Source organism: Theobroma umbraticum, unplaced genomic scaffold (genome assembly GCF_002168275.2).
Source record: "Theobroma umbraticum cultivar Fairchild unplaced genomic scaffold, ASM216827v3 scaffold_95.0, whole genome shotgun sequence".
NCBI lineage: Eukaryota > Viridiplantae > Streptophyta > Magnoliopsida > Malvales > Malvaceae > Theobroma > Theobroma umbraticum.
Window position 1 is genome coordinate 10,446,758 of NW_018397257.1, and position 15,532 is coordinate 10,462,289.

The window sequence follows — 15,532 nt, forward strand, 5'->3', positions numbered from 1 at the left end:
AAGAATATGCAGACGGAAGCATAGTGATGAGAAAGACTACAATTGGACCCCATACAATGAGCAAAAAGAGCATTCTGTCTGCAAAGACTTTCCCCACTGACTGAAAATGAATATATTGCAAAAAGATCTTGACACTGGCCTTCCACTAGAAATCACAAGAAAATGTGGACAAATTTGATTATGGGAAGCTATTAGATTGGTTGACGACTTGGGGATGGGCCATTTAAATGGAAAGTTCAGAGCATAAGGATAAATTTTGACAACTCATATCAAATCAAATCCACAAAGAATAGAGCAAAAGGGCCAAGGCTGCTTTTTCTGCTTTGGCTGAATGCAGAAGCTTAGAATTTTGGCAAATACGCATGGGGGGAAACAGGCCAAACATGATTGGACTTTCTAACCATTTATGAGTGGAACCCATCGTGCATTTAGCATTCATAAAACAAGTTGGGTTGTTGGGTGGCTCTCTCCCTGTTTGCAATGATTAAATCATATTTTGCTTAGATTATTTTATAAACCTATTTAAAAATTAAAATAATTAAAAATAAAGTTAAGAACATACCTTTTTTATTTTTATATAAAGAATATTGTGTTGAATCAAATTTTTGTATTTTTATATTAAGTTAAATAAATTTTTATAAATAATAATAAATTAATTATCATTAGTCAAAATATTACTTATCAATTTAGATTCATGTGGTATTGACATGATATTAATGTGAAGGGTAAAAATGTTATATGACTATATAATTATAGCACATTAGTATATCATGTTCAATATGTCACATTAACACCATATAATATAAAATAACAAATAACATTTTAATTAATAATAATTAATCAATCATTAATCATAAAGATTTATTTGGTTTAAAATAAAAGTATAATAATTTGGTTAAAGAGATTATTTGAATTTTTCTAAATAATTCATGAGTGTTTTTTTAAGTATTATGCATTGTTTTTTCATGATACCAAAATAATAAAAAAAAAGTCGGATAAACTCATTTTTAAAAAAAATAATAAAAAGGTTAAAATGGGCCTCCAGAGTCCAGGGAGGTTCAGATCCAAGGGGGCCCAATAAGTTTCATTGAGGCTTTCTTTAAGGCCCAAAGAGCTTCGGTAGGAAACCCGTTCCTAAAATCGGTTTCAGACTTTCAATCTCTGTGACTCCAAGGCTCTCTCTCTCTCTCCTTATTTTCGTGCCAAACAGAAAACTTTCTTCTCATTTTCGTTTCTTTTCTTCAATTTTCTGTTTGTATCTAAAACGTCGAAAAGGAAGGACAAATATTAAAAAAATATAAAACCCTAAAAAACAGTTGATCTTCGATAGCGATTGGAATTTGGAATAGGAAAGAGAGATGGATGATGAATTGCTAGAATTGCAGAGACAATTCGAGTTCGCACAGCAGGCGAAATCGAGCATCCGGTTGTCGGAACGAAACGTCGTCGAATTGGTCCAAAAGCTGCACGAGCTTCGAATCATTGATTTCGAACTCCTCCACACTGTTTCCGGCAAAGAATACATCACTCCGGTATTGCTCTCTCTATCTCTTCTGTTTGGTTACGGAGAAAATATGAAGGAAAATGATAATAAGAAAACGCATTTGGATTTTTGACGTACTGATGATTTTTTTTTTTTGGAATCGTAATATGAATATTAGCAGCAGTTTGGTTCTCATGAAAATGATGATAGCCAAATGCACTTCATTCGTTCTGGATTGTTATATAAGTTTTAACGGCTGTTTGGTTCCCACGAAACCGAAGGAAAACTCGTTGGCTGCGTGTTTAATATCATTTTATTGCTTTGCAATGTAATATTGGATTTGTTACATGTGAGTTTTAATTTGAATTTTATGGTTGCGATGATCTATGGTACTGTAGGAGCAATTGAGGCATGAAATTGCTGGGGAGGTGAAGAAATTAGGTCGTGTTTCTTTGATTGATCTTGCAGATACTACTGGGGTGGATTTATATCATGTTGAGAAGCAAGCTCAGCTTGTAGTTTCAGAGGATCCAGGGCTTATGTTAATCCAAGGAGAAATAATATCCCAATCTTATTGGGATTCTGTAGCTGAAGAAATCGATGAGAGGTTGCAGGAATGCAGTCAAATTGCTTTGGCTGAGCTAGCTGCACAGTTACATGTTGGCTCTGAGTTGGTGGCATCTGTCTTGGAGCCTCGCCTTGGGACTATGGTATCTCATTTTCCTAGTTTTTACTTTTTTGACTTTGGAAACTAGAGGAAGAACTGTTATGACGGTTTTATTTTTGTTCTGTTAGGTGAAAGGTAGGCTTGAAGGTGGGCAATTGTACACCCCAGCATACGTAGCTCGCATCTGTGCCATGGTTCGTGGTGCATCTAGAGGTATTACAGTTCCAACAAATTTGTCTGTTTTGTGGAGCGCTTTGCAGCAGCTTTTGCAAGAAATGGAAGGAGCCACAGGTGTAGCAGTCGAAGGTTCATTCTTCCAATCCCTTTTTAACAGGCTGGTGAAGGAAGGCGAGGTTCTTGGAACACTTCGTGCAGGAGTTCATTGGACTCCAACTGTATGTGACATGATCGTCTTACTGTTTGATGTTTGTCTGGATTCACATCATAGAATGAACAAATTCTGATGGCAATCAAATTCCTCATTGATAGTACTTTGTAGCCTAGTTGTGATTTTGTTTGTGAAGGATCAAAATCATTTGTGAAAACATTTTGTAATCTAGACTAAGTGGCACTTTGTAGCCTAATGTTACATCATAAAAGGCAGCTTCTTACTGTTTTCTCTAGGTATCAATTTGAATATAAGAATTGAATGATTTTATCTGCAAGATAATAATTATTTAATGAATTTTTTCAATGCTCAAGTTAAATATTTCTAGTCTTTCAATGGGTTCAATTCTTTTTTCTTTCTCCTGGTAAATTCTGAAAAAAAAAAAGAGAAATTGGGAGATAAGAGTGCAGAAATAGGGGAATAGAGGGAGGCCGTAAGTTTATCTTCTAATGAAATTCAAGTTAATTTATAACGTCCTCTTTTTCATTTTTTTAATATTTAGTGTGATCGTGAAACAGGTTTTTGCTATTGCTCAAAAGGAATGTGTCGATTCGTTCTTCTCGCAGGTTTGTAACCTTACTCTCTGAATTTATTTGTCATATTTTGATGTTCAGATGCCTATACAGAGGTATTGCGTGCATCTCATATGACGTATCTCTCAAAGCTGTCCATTCGTATAGTTTTGTGATGGTTTTATTCCAAATGTTTATTCTGTCCATCTTTCCATTAAGTCTGTTGTTTTCATGATCTATAGCTGTATACAATCTATAATGCTCTATCGTTTATATGGTCTTTCACTAATTTAATACCAACTTGAAGATTGTATATTACTTACTACCTTGAAGTCAAACTAATATTTAGACCTTTTAGTTTACTACCATTTTGGGTCTTTGGACCTGTAAGTAAACATATATCTACTAATCCCATGAAGCTGTTGTTTTCATGATCTATAGCTGTATACAATCTATAAGGTATATTGTTTATATGGTCTTGGACTAATTTTATACCAAGTTAACTTAAAGATTTTCATATTACTTCTTAACTTGAAGAATTTCATATACTACCTTGAAGTCAAACAAATTTTAGACCTTTTAGTTTACTACAATTTTGTGTCTCTGGACGCGTAAGTAAAAACAAATCTACTAATGTTACAGCACACGCATCTGTATTTGTTGAAAATTTCATTAATATTTCCAGATTATTAATTCTCAGTGCACAAAATCTTTAGTTATGGCATATTTGAAAATGTCACTGAATATTGTTACTAATTATGTTTTCTTTGCTTGTTAGATAAACATCTTTTAAGTATTGCTTGTGTTTATATTCATCATTGTTTCCCTTTTGCTTACAGGATTCCTTTATTAGCTATGATGCTCTGCAGAAACTTGGTATCTCCCAGCCCATCCAGTTCTTGCAGGTAATTTATTGCAGTAAACTATTAAGACAAGGAACAGTTTGTGCAGTAATTGTGTCGCATTTGATGATTTTATATGGTTTTTATTTAATGAAAATTTGGTTGTATGCTCCAATGTAGTCCAGATATCCTGAAGGCATACCTCTAGTTGCAGCATTTGTTCACCCTTCACTGACTGAGATGTTGGATGCTGCTATTGAAGATGCAATTGAACGTGGTAGCTGGTAAGGACTACAAATAAGTTTTCACTAATCATTACCCATTTATTTTTTCACTCTATGGTATTTAACTTAATCTCTTATTCTAAGATGGAAAATTTGGGGATACTAATTGTTCATGAAGTTTTGAGTTCTTGTAGCATAATCATAATGGACTAGGAAAACATAGCCATCAACTACTATTTGTCTCTGTAGTTCCTTGTCTTGAGACCTCCTCACATTTGTCAATTATTGTAGGCATTATTAGAAATTGAATAATCAGAATATAAAAATTGGAGTCATCTCCTAGTCCTGGTCTCTTCTAAGCAAGGTTCTATAAGGGGGGATGATGGTATAAGCTATACCTTTATTTTGGTAATGCCAAGATATATCTGTTTTTTCATTAATTTGTTTCACCAGCATTTCAGTAAATAGTGCGTATCAGTTTTGATTTGTTTGACTCTTTCTGTGAACCACTGACCACTCTGGCTTCGTGATCAGTCATTCTGCTTTTACAATAGAGAATTGGCCGATGATAATTACTTCATGTTGTTATTTTTTCTCTACTGTATTATGGTGGAAAGTTGGTGACCAAAATATGGTTGTTATTGCTGGTTGATTGAGTTCTTCATCCATTTAAGTGTTCTTCATATTCAGGAATATACTTCTTGCAGATGACATTTAGATTTACATAAAGAATGTTTATGAAGTTTTTCTGTGTTATCTTATTGCATTATGTGCGTCGACGTTGTTTTTCTTTTTGTTTTCTTTTTCCCTGGTCTAATGGGATTGAAAACTGCAGGCTTGATTCTCTTTCTGTATTGCCCGCATCGTTTGGATCCCAAGATGCATATAAGATTGTGTCTATTTGTCCTTCTGTTCAGTCAGCGCTCAAGGTAACTTGTTATCCCTTCTGTGTTTGATCACATACTTCATGTTTATTATATTTATTACGTGGAGATTTGTTTTATGTTTCTTGTCAGGCTAATAAGGCACTCATCATGGGGGATTCCTATATATTTAGCAGCAGCTATGTGAAGGTAGGACTTTCGAGATGAATTGTATTAGGTTGTTCAGATTAGTTGTTGATATTAGTCTTTAGAAACACTTATCACCCCTGCCCTAAATTATTAATATCAAAAGGAATTACTGTATCTGCATACCATGTAAGCCTACCTATATTTATTCTAACATGAAGTTTCTGAGTGGGGCTGGCATATTAGGTCAGATCAATGCAGTTTGCCAGCTATGATTTCCAATGGAAAACAAGGCAATGAGGAGTCAGAGATGTTAATTTTGGTCACTATTATAGTTTTAGTTATGATGTCTTGCATGGAAGCCAAATTTGAACAGCAGGCACCTGATTTAATGCAAATTTATGGAGAAAGAGGAAAACTAGTTTTATCAGTTGAATCCTCAGGATGGAAATCTTTCTGTGTTTTCAGGTTTAATATGATATGGCTGAAATAAATGTCTTTCCTTAAGGGTCCATGATCGCACACAACAGGATGTTGACATGTTCACTTCTTTACTCTTCAAGGCTTAACTTCTCAAATAACCTATCCTCTGCAATTTTGGGACTTTTATTTTCTATTTTTAAGTTTTATTTTTCCTCCTTTTTCAGACTAACTTTTCTTAGCCAGATTTGACGCTCAACAGCCAATGCCTAACCTTCTTTACTTCCCTGTCCATTTCTTTGCATTTTAACATTATTGGTTTGGATGCTTCAGTACTATTGAAGTATGTCTGCATTTATATTATGCCCTCTTTGATTTTGGTGCTCACAACTTTGTCTCTTTGTTGGTTAGGATGTCTATGATCGTTTGGAGAAAGAGATGGAAACCTTTAGCCACTCAAGGTCCTCCACTAACATGCTGGGTGATGATTCGCATCTGGTTAAGGAAGCTAAAGCCAGACAAGATTTAAGCCCTTTTGAAACTGGTAGTGAGAGTGGCAACAGCAAACGTGGTACTGAGAAAGGATCTAAGAAGAAAAAGGGCGAATCCTCTGGGACAAAAACAGTGTCAGCTGAAGGTGATTCAGAAAATGAGGATTACATCCCCACCAAATCTAAGAAAAACCAGAAGAAACGCAAGGATACATCTTCCTCTCAAGTTTCAGATTCAAGAAAAGGAGCTAAGAAAGATTCAATTAAACCACAAGAGGAAATTGTGCCTTCAGAAGAATGGTTAATGCAAAAGCTCATGGTCCTGGTTCCTGATTTTGAAGAACAAGGTCTACAACTTCTAACTTTAAGTTTTGTTTTTTGTACTCTATCAATTAGCTGCTTAGGTGTGGCTTTTCTATCTAACTTTTGATATATTTGGTCATTTGGTGGTCTATTTGTCAGGTGTTGATGATCCTCAAACAATTCTTAAACATCTGGCAGACTATTTAAGACCTATGCTTATAAATTATTGGAAGGACAGGAGAAAGGCATTGTTTACAGAAAATGTGGAGAAAATGAAACGTTTGCTTGATAATTTGCAAAGGAAACTTGATGAGGTTGGCATGGCTGCAGTTGCTGTTTTGTTTTTGGTTGTTTTTTTGACCTAGCATTCTGTAACCATGTCTCTTGAAAATGTTGTTAATTTTCATGTTTGGTACCTTCAGTTAACTAAACTGTGTCCTCTCTCTACAATTGTTGTCTTGTGGCAGTCTTTCTTAAATATGCAGCTTTACGAGAAGGCATTAGATTTGTTTGAAGATGACCAATCCACTTCTGTAAGTTCTTCCTACGGTAATTGATCTTCGGAGAGGTTGCTTTGTGATGAAATGGGTTATGAAAGGCTTTCTCTGTTTTATAGGTTACTTTGCACAGGCACTTACTTAGAACTGTTGCCACTTCGATCGCTGATATGCTTTTCCAAAACCTGGTAGAACTTATGTACTGGTCTTATTTTATTTTGCTTTCTATGGTTCTATTCTAATGATATGAAAGTATGTCTAATGGTATGTGATTCCTCTTTGTAGGATGTGCACAACAAATTAAAAAATGGAACTCAATTTGAAGATTCTCAAAGTTCAGAAGGCATTTCACTTAGCCCTGGTGAAAGGACAGCTATGGTATGAAATGATTTATTACCCATTTATTTTTTATGGCATGAAAAATGCTCGGTAGCCAGTAGTTTTGATATATTGCCTTTTGCTTGTTCAGGCGAAGAGCTTTCCAGGATCTCAGTCAAAAAGGGCTCTTGCAGTGGTTGAAGCTTTGGAAGGGAAGGTCTGTTCTTGTTTGTTAAAACATGAATTATGAGGATTTACCTGATTATAAATCACTATGACAAACAAGTTAAGAAAACCATCATGTTCTTGTTCCTCTTAACTTGTGATATCTCCGTGATGGTTAATGGATTGTAGATACTCTCCATGTATTGCTTATTACTATATTTTTTTAGATATACTTCCTTGAAAACTAACTTGAGACATTGTATGCATCAGCGGGTGGAGACATTCATGGCTGCACTGAGAGACCTGGCTGAGGAGAGGTTGTGTCCTTTCTATTAAACTCTCTGTGGCATCTTTGGGGGGCTTTGGGCAATTTTTTCCCCAGGAGTTAGCAATTATGTTGATTATGCATAAATTAACATTTTGTCTTCCATTTTTACAGTGGTTTACTCTTGAAAAAGCTTGACAAAAAATTGGAAAGAACTCTTTTGCATTCATACCGCAAGGTATGCCTGCTATTATCTTTTGCACAAATGTTGATATTGCTTACTCTACTTGATTATATTGATTTGTGAAAAAAAAAAGAAAACTTATATTGTGTCCGTATTGTTGCAAGACCTTTATGTTAAAACTTTGCAGCAATATTATCAGGCTGGGGTGGTATGTCAAGGCATGTCAGTACACAATTCTCTTTTGTTGCTATTAAAATTCAAGGTTGCACTTGGACGCAAATGGCTTTTTCTACTAGCTCATTGCATGATCAATCTTTCAATATGTTTGTGTTTGTCAAAATCTTCTCTTAATGGTTTCTGTCCTAGTATACTATGGCTGAGTTGGAGAGATGGCAGATCCTTCTTTTTCTAGATGTTGGATGTAGAACTTAATAGAAAGCATAAAGTGGCTCTACGACAGATCTTCTCATGTGCATGGTCCTTGTTTTGTTGTTTTCAGGAATTGACTTCTCAAGTATCTGCTGAAACTGACCCAGTTTCCCTTCTGCCAAAAGTTGTTTCTCTACTTTATATGCAGGTCAGTAAATATAATACCTAATCACCCACCTTTGAATGCATTGTTTTCATTTTTTGATCAGTTCAAATATGGATTCTATCGATAGGTTCACAGTAGAGCTCTTCAGGCCCCTGGAAGGGCAATCTCTGTTGCTGTAACACGATTGAAGGTATGAAGTTGTAAAGCTGTCCTTTGCATGTGTGTTCTTTTTTACCGTATTTTTCTTGCACTCTGTAAAAATGTTTATACAATATTTATGTCCATTATTGTCTTCAATATGCTTTTTTTTCCATCAGCTTGAACAGTCTAGGATATGTGCAGGACATTGGTAAAATCTAAAAACTTATCTTGTGTTACTGTTGATTCAGTATAACACAAGCTTGTGTGTTAAACACAAACGAGCCAGTGTTTTTTGTATATGATGATGGCAAAATAGAAGGTTGTTATACCTACAATAAAACTGGGTGTATCCAACAGGCAAATACAAAAGAAGGGTTCTCTCTTCGTCTAGCAGAAATGCACTCGTGACACACAAAATAACACATAGATAAACTTCTTGATGTCTAAACCATGTTTTGCAACTGTTTCTTATCTTGCATGCCAAACGCGTGGCTTGATTGTTTCAGGATAAACTAGATGATTCAGCGTACAAGATCTTGACAGATTTCCAAACTGCAACGGTGACACTTTTAGCACTTATGTCTGCTGCAACTGGTGATGTGAGTATAGTTATACAATTCTCTTGATCTTGATTTTAAGCAAAGTGTCATTGGTAATTTGGTAGAAATTTCTGAATGAGTTTTGCTAGTTCACTGGGTGACAGTACTGTTTTCATGTTAAAAAATATCTAGGTTTTGACAATGCATTTCAAGTTTACTTTTGAATTCTTTTCACCTACTTCCATCTTCCCAGCCCTCTTTGTTTTTGCATTTCCACACTGGTCATTACTCCATGTAATTCCCTTTTCGGTCTTGGCAGGAACAAGACTGTACGTCTGATAGAATTTTGAGTAAAAAGGAGCTTTTGGGGAGCCAAATGCCGGCACTAAAAGCTTTGGTTTTAGGCTCCTCACAATCTTGAGTTAGGATGGAATCAAATCTCAGAAGGCTAAAGATTGAAAGGTTTTTGCTTCTATAAAATCCCTAGCAGACAGCTGAAGACTAACATCTTTTCTTGAGGCCAGCCATTCCTTATTTATCGTTTCATCGACAGCAATCGGCTTGGCATTTATTTTCTTCACACTATCCCTTTTAAGCCATCTTACTTCTCAATGGGAGCTACTAAGGAAGAGTTGGAATAATGAAAAAGTTATGCTGCTTTGCTACTTTCTCTCTTTCATTGTATGCAATTTTCTTTGCTCAAAAAGCCTTTTCTCAAGGTATGCTACTGATAACTCATCTAGAATCTTTTATCTTGTATCTTCCTTACTTCATGTCATAAACTTATAATTGGCTTAGAAAATCCTAGGTTCCTATCATGGTTTGAACCTCAAATTCATGAGAACACACTACAGATGGCATGTACGGCGTATGAATGAAACACCATTAACCAAGATTACTCAGTTCAATGATTAATCAAACTTGTCATGCATAACAAAATATGAGAACTCAGTTAAAGGTAGGTATAGGAGATTTAAATTTAACCAAACTTTCTTATTAATTCATTGTAGTAACCTGTCAAACATTTTGTGACACCAAGCATTACAGAAGTACTAGTCTCTTCTTAACTCTCTACTCCTAGTACTGGATCTCGGGTTCTGCAAAACTGTCTTTGCACTCTTTCCTTACAAACCTGCCGAGGTGGGAATCCTTTTGCCAAAGTATCCTTGAAATTATCTTCCACACTGATGCATACTTTGAATGTCTGTATAAGATACATGGGACTGGGTGAGGTTAGACTGCAGATCAGACTCAAGCTCTAAACATGCAAACGGGATATGGCGGTCACACACATTTCTCAAGTTTTGCCCATAAATCAAATTTCAAAGTGTTCAGTCTGTTTAAAAAAATTATCTTTTATTGGATACATAAGTTCAATTATTAATCAAATTCTACAATATTTTTCATATAATTTTATTTTTTGTTAATTTTAAAAACTATAATATTATGTAAATTATAATTTTTTGTTAATCTTAATCGACATGACACATCATCAAGCTTGAAAATTTCTGAAACATCAGATCTAGGGTTCCATGTCAACCCAATGAATGAAGCAGGCCAAGTCTGATTTTTTTCAAACAGACTGGAATTTCAGATCAATGCTGAGAGCAGATTATCCTCGGCAAAATGCGGGCAATGATAAACACCAAATCAGGCAACTGATCCGAGCTGATGTAAATATTTATCAGCAGCATTTGTAAAAATGCTGGCCCAGGGGTCGAGATTCTCAATAGCTTTATGATCTCCCAAGTGCAGTGCTTATGTATTAACCCGCGACAAAAAGTAGGGGTATACTAAATGGATGGTAAATAAGAAGAACAAAGTATTGAGCTAAATCATAAAATTAAGAAAAGATTCGAGTCCCACCATTGGTTTTTTAGTCTATGGCTATTGAGAATCTTGGCCCCTAGGCTAACATTTTTCAGTCTACGACATACTTCTTAGCCATTATTATGTCAATGTAAATATAAATCATATGTATCTTTTAATTAAAGCTTTTTTTGTTTAAATAATGTATGAAGAAGTCTTGTCAGTCGTCAAATGTTTGTTTTTTATAATTTTTCGAAAATTAAAATAAAAATTTCAAAATGTCGGTGTTTAATGTTTTTTAAACCTTTTAATTTAAATGCTTAAATTAACAAGTTTGACATGTAGTGGCTGAGGCTATGGACCATTGGATATGTCAAGCTTTACAGAGATTGCTTTAGTTGTTTACTGATGCATAGAACCAAATTGGTGAAGCTGGCACTGAAAGAAACAATTGATGCAACCAGGTCTGTGAGCCATCTGTCTAGGCCATGTCTTAATATTCAGGGCCCGCATCAGCACAGCCTGTTAAATGTGCGGCCCATTAACAAATTAATCGATATAGAGATGTCAACTGGTAAGATATCTATTAATTTCAAAATACCCGAACCCTAACTCTATTAAAAATTAAACATCTTAATCTTATTAACTATCTGAATAATTTTAAAAATTACTATCCTATCCTTAAGCCTAATACATTCGCATTACCCTATAATTACTCTAACTTGTTTAAATATCTGATTAGATAAAAAAATTATTAAAATCTTTTTCATGTGTACCTAATTACTCAATTAACTATTCTAATATCATAACTTTTCTTTAGATTTATATGTTATAAGTTTATATAAACAAAAGTATATATATTGTAATTAATAATTTTAAGAGTTATAATTTTTGTAATGTTAATACAAAATAGAAAGTAAATATATTTATATGTGAAGTACATATATATATACACACACACACACACACACACAAGCATATATAAAAAATATTTTAATATATATAATAGTAATTATAGTCCTTATAAATGAATCTAATATATATATATAAAGTATATATATTAAAAGACATTACAAGTTAATTAATAATTATAATTTCATTAATTAATTTAATTAACTATAGAGGTTTGTCTTTAATTACATAAAATTAAAAAAATAACTAAGTTTTAGAACTATTCTAATCTCACAACTTTTCTTTAGGTTTATATAAGTTTATATAAATAAAGTTTTATATATTATAATTAATAATTTTATAAGTTATAATTTTGTAATGTTAATACAAAATATAAAGTAAATATGTTTATATATAAAGTATATATATACTACAAAAATTTAGTGTATATATAATAGTAATTATATTTCTTATAAATTAACACAAAATATAAACTATATATATTAAAAGACATTACAAGTTAAATAATAATAATGGTTTCATGAATTAATTTAATTAATTATATGGATTTGTTCTTAATATCATGAAATTAAAAAAAAACACTTAAATTCCAAAACTATTCTAATCTCAAAAGCTTTTTTTAAGTATATATATTATAAGATTATATAAATAATGCTATATATATATATATATGATAATTAATAATTTTATAAGTCATAATTTTTGTAATGCTAATACAAAACAGAAAGTAAATATATTTATATTAAAAGTATATATATATATATAATAGTAATTATATTCCTTTATAATATGATACAATATTTATATTATTTAAACATAATTAACAATCTAATAATTTTTTAATTTAAATGTATTAATGTCATCATATTAATAATTAGAGTAATCATACTTTTCATATATTTGTTAGTTTTTAACCAAAAAAATTGCTTGTAAAGTTGGTAAAAATTATAAATTTTTAATTTAATTATTAAAATAATAATAAAATATTTATAAATAGTTATCGAGTTTGGGCAATGGATACCAACAGAGTAGTACTTGAACCCGATACGAGTAGTGAAATTACTACCCAAACTCCATCTCAAACTCGATTATAAGATACCCTAACCCTTCATAATCGAGTCGGGTATCTGCGAGTACCCTATAACCAGGTACCCATTGCTATCTCCAAATCGATCCCCATTCAACACCTTTATAAATAAACTTCCAACAATCAAAAATCTAATTTTTTTTTAGTAAAATACTTAGACCCTTTTAAGTTTTAATTAAAATTTCACCCGAGTTTATTAATTTTGAATAAACACTTCGCATAAAACAAAAATCTTTCACTAGATACATATGTTCAGATTTAATCAATCTTTAGTGTTTTCATTACTTTGATAACGTGACAATATTAAAAAAGTAACTTTACTTTTTATTAATTTTAAATATTACTATTATATAAATTACATATTATTTTGCAAAAAAAAAATATTCTTTTTGGGATGGGAGCATCAAGGGAAAGAACACCAATCTAATACTCCCAAAGAAGGGGAACCCCAGATCAGTGCTCCCAAGGGTGCTCCCTTGAGCACTTGCTGTGAGTAAGAAACAAGCTTACATGACAAGAAGTTTTGTTCCTCTTAAAATGAATCAAGTGAAGTCATACATTATTATTACTAATGGAAGGAATATACAATTGAACCTTAAGATCAAGTACAACAAACAAGATCCATTCTTAAAGACAATATCCTCAATAAGCATAGGACCCAGTAGTATAAATACCTATTCTATCAAGGGTTGGGACAATACAATTGTTGAACTTATATATATTATGATTAAGCACGCTAATAAGAAATTCGAGAAGTACAAGAGGAGAAGTCTTCAAAAAAAAAAAGGAATTTAGTTGGAATTGGTTGATCATATCCAAATTGGCGCTCTACTATATGAAGAGAGTACGTTTCAATAGACAATGAATCTTTATCAGTGCCTGAACTAGTTATCTCAATCATGGAAGGCAATTGAGAAAAATGAATGCACACCAAGAAGCTTAATCCTCGTAAGCTCAGTTTTCAAATCCCAAATATATGGAATAGCTATTTGTACAGAGAAGTGAAACTAACTTAAAACAAGTGACAAGGTCATGAGTCACTTTCATATTTGACATATTCTAGAGAGCTTGGCTTAGTGGTTTAGAAGACTTTCTCTTAACCTTCCTTTGAAGTATATATGTTTTACCTTTTTTTCTTTCTTTTCTCCTTAAGAATACACTTGGCGTATGATCAAATGTCACTATTTCATTACCCAAAACTTACACCCAAGTATATGACCATTATTTTTATATCGTATAAATTGTCTTGAGACTCCTTTAAACATTCTCTCGATTAACCATTGGTTACTCCCTTTAATGAATTTATCTAACCTCACATAGCAATTTGATTTCTTGAAAGTTATTGAAAGTTAAAGAATGTTGTTGTCAGTGCGGCCATATATATATATATATATATATATATATATAATACAAGTATAATTAGCTAATAATTTGTCGAAAACATTTTAATTTTAATAGGAGTTCTACTCTAATCCTAACACAACCACTTGGAGTTTGAGCAGTAACTAGTGCAAGTTAAAGATTTTAATTTTAATAAGAGTTCTGCTCCAATCCAGGAAAAACAGATTAGCTATCTGATGAGTATTTTTAATATTTCAATACAAATGAAAATTAAATTTCAGAAGCTGCAATACATCCCATCCTAGAAAAAAGGATGAATTCATATTAAGGCTTTCTTCTCTTCGGGAAATAAAACTTGCAGGTTCCCTGGTAACCCCAAAATCAGGAGATGAACCACAAGAAAGAGGTATTTTCAGAGGCTTGTTCTATACTAAAGAATGAGGTTGAAGTTGGAGGAGAAACTCCAATCCAAAGGCGCGCAAATCCTACTCTTGCTCAAATAAAACAGCACAATGAAAAAGTGACTGCGAGGGGTTTTGACAACATGATATCAGCGCGATCAAGTTCTTGAAGGACTTAAAACCATTTGGTTTTTTCAGTTGTTCTTCAGTAATTTGCTACGCTAATCAATGTTGATTGAGTCATGGCTTCATCCAGTTTACATTCAATCCCACTCGTTTACAACAAGAAAAATACACAACTATAAACATCATTCAACAAGTTCAAAACAAAATCATAAAGACAATCCCATCCAAACGAAGGCAAAAACAAAAGTGGGTTAGACGTGCATAGCTTTGATGGAACCTTTTCTCATAGCTCAATAAATCGAACCTGTTCCCTTGTTCTAGAAATCAAACCTTTTCGCATAAGCCAATTTCTAATGTGTACAAAATCATAAAAGAAAAAAATGCAAGCATAACCATGGTAAACACAACCATTGCTAAAGTAAGCACTTTGAAAATTAGCATGTCATCTTTTCTAGTCTATTTGGTGTTCTGCAGTTGGATTACTAGAGCTGTTGATTGGAAAGCGCTTGCAATCAAATCCATGAGTAATGCGAGTTCTATAATCTGTAAATGAATAAAAAAGAAAGATTATAATAAATTTCGAAAAATATTTACTGAGAACACTCTCTAGAAAATGATAGCATCAGAATGCAAAGTTCGAATTGCCAGTTCTATTAAAGATAAAATAAACATATTACTCTGTTTTAAAACTCACAATTAACTTTTTCATTAGCTACTAATTTTTTTGACTCTATTTTAAAAAAGAAAACTTACCCCAGCTCTTGGTTTTGCTTGGCCTTGATTCTCAGCAACATTGGATTTAAATTGAACAATTCCTTGTGCCTCAAGAAGTTGATCAACATTGCCTTTTGCAATATTGATTAAAGCAAGAC

General features: G+C 32.9%; 1 protein-coding gene across 2 annotated transcripts; it reads left to right on the top strand.

Annotated features, from left to right (window-relative positions):
• The first annotated feature begins 1,157 nt into the window (after window positions 1–1,157).
• Window positions 1,158–10,318, top strand: LOC110412387 (E3 UFM1-protein ligase-like protein). 2 transcript variants are annotated; one of them, XR_002444858.2, is made up of 21 exons: window positions 1,158–1,532; window positions 1,882–2,193; window positions 2,279–2,545; window positions 3,057–3,104; window positions 3,890–3,955; window positions 4,073–4,176; window positions 4,952–5,045; window positions 5,133–5,189; window positions 5,958–6,384; window positions 6,500–6,654; window positions 6,808–6,873; window positions 6,957–7,025; window positions 7,123–7,215; window positions 7,307–7,372; window positions 7,591–7,637; window positions 7,760–7,823; window positions 8,269–8,346; window positions 8,432–8,494; window positions 8,952–9,044; window positions 9,304–9,703; window positions 9,995–10,318. XR_002444858.2 is itself a non-coding variant. In XM_021422918.2 (20 exons), exons 1-20 carry the CDS (start codon window positions 1,359–1,361, stop codon window positions 9,403–9,405), a joined length of 2,445 nt encoding a protein of 814 aa, XP_021278593.1. In that variant the 5' UTR covers window positions 1,158–1,358; the 3' UTR covers window positions 9,406–9,748. The 2 variants fall into 2 exon arrangements, 1 of the variants encoding a protein (XP_021278593.1); XM_021422918.2 differs by lacking the exon at window positions 9,995–10,318 and having other exon boundaries at window positions 9,304–9,748.
• The last annotated feature ends 5,214 nt before the right edge of the window (window positions 10,319–15,532 follow it).

What these genes read in the sequence shown, in the direction of transcription:
- LOC110412387 (XM_021422918.2), top strand. Translation starts at nt 1,359, where the DNA reads ATGGATGATGAATTGCTAGAATTGCAGAGACAATTCGAGTTCGCACAG. An exon ending in TTGAAGCTTTGGAAGGGAAG is followed by an intron (nt 7,373 to 7,590) that starts GTCTGTTCTTGT and finishes TGTATGCATCAG; the next exon opens with CGGGTGGAGACATTCATGGC. An exon ending in TTGCTGTAACACGATTGAAG is followed by an intron (nt 8,495 to 8,951) that starts GTATGAAGTTGT and finishes TGATTGTTTCAG; the next exon opens with GATAAACTAGATGATTCAGC.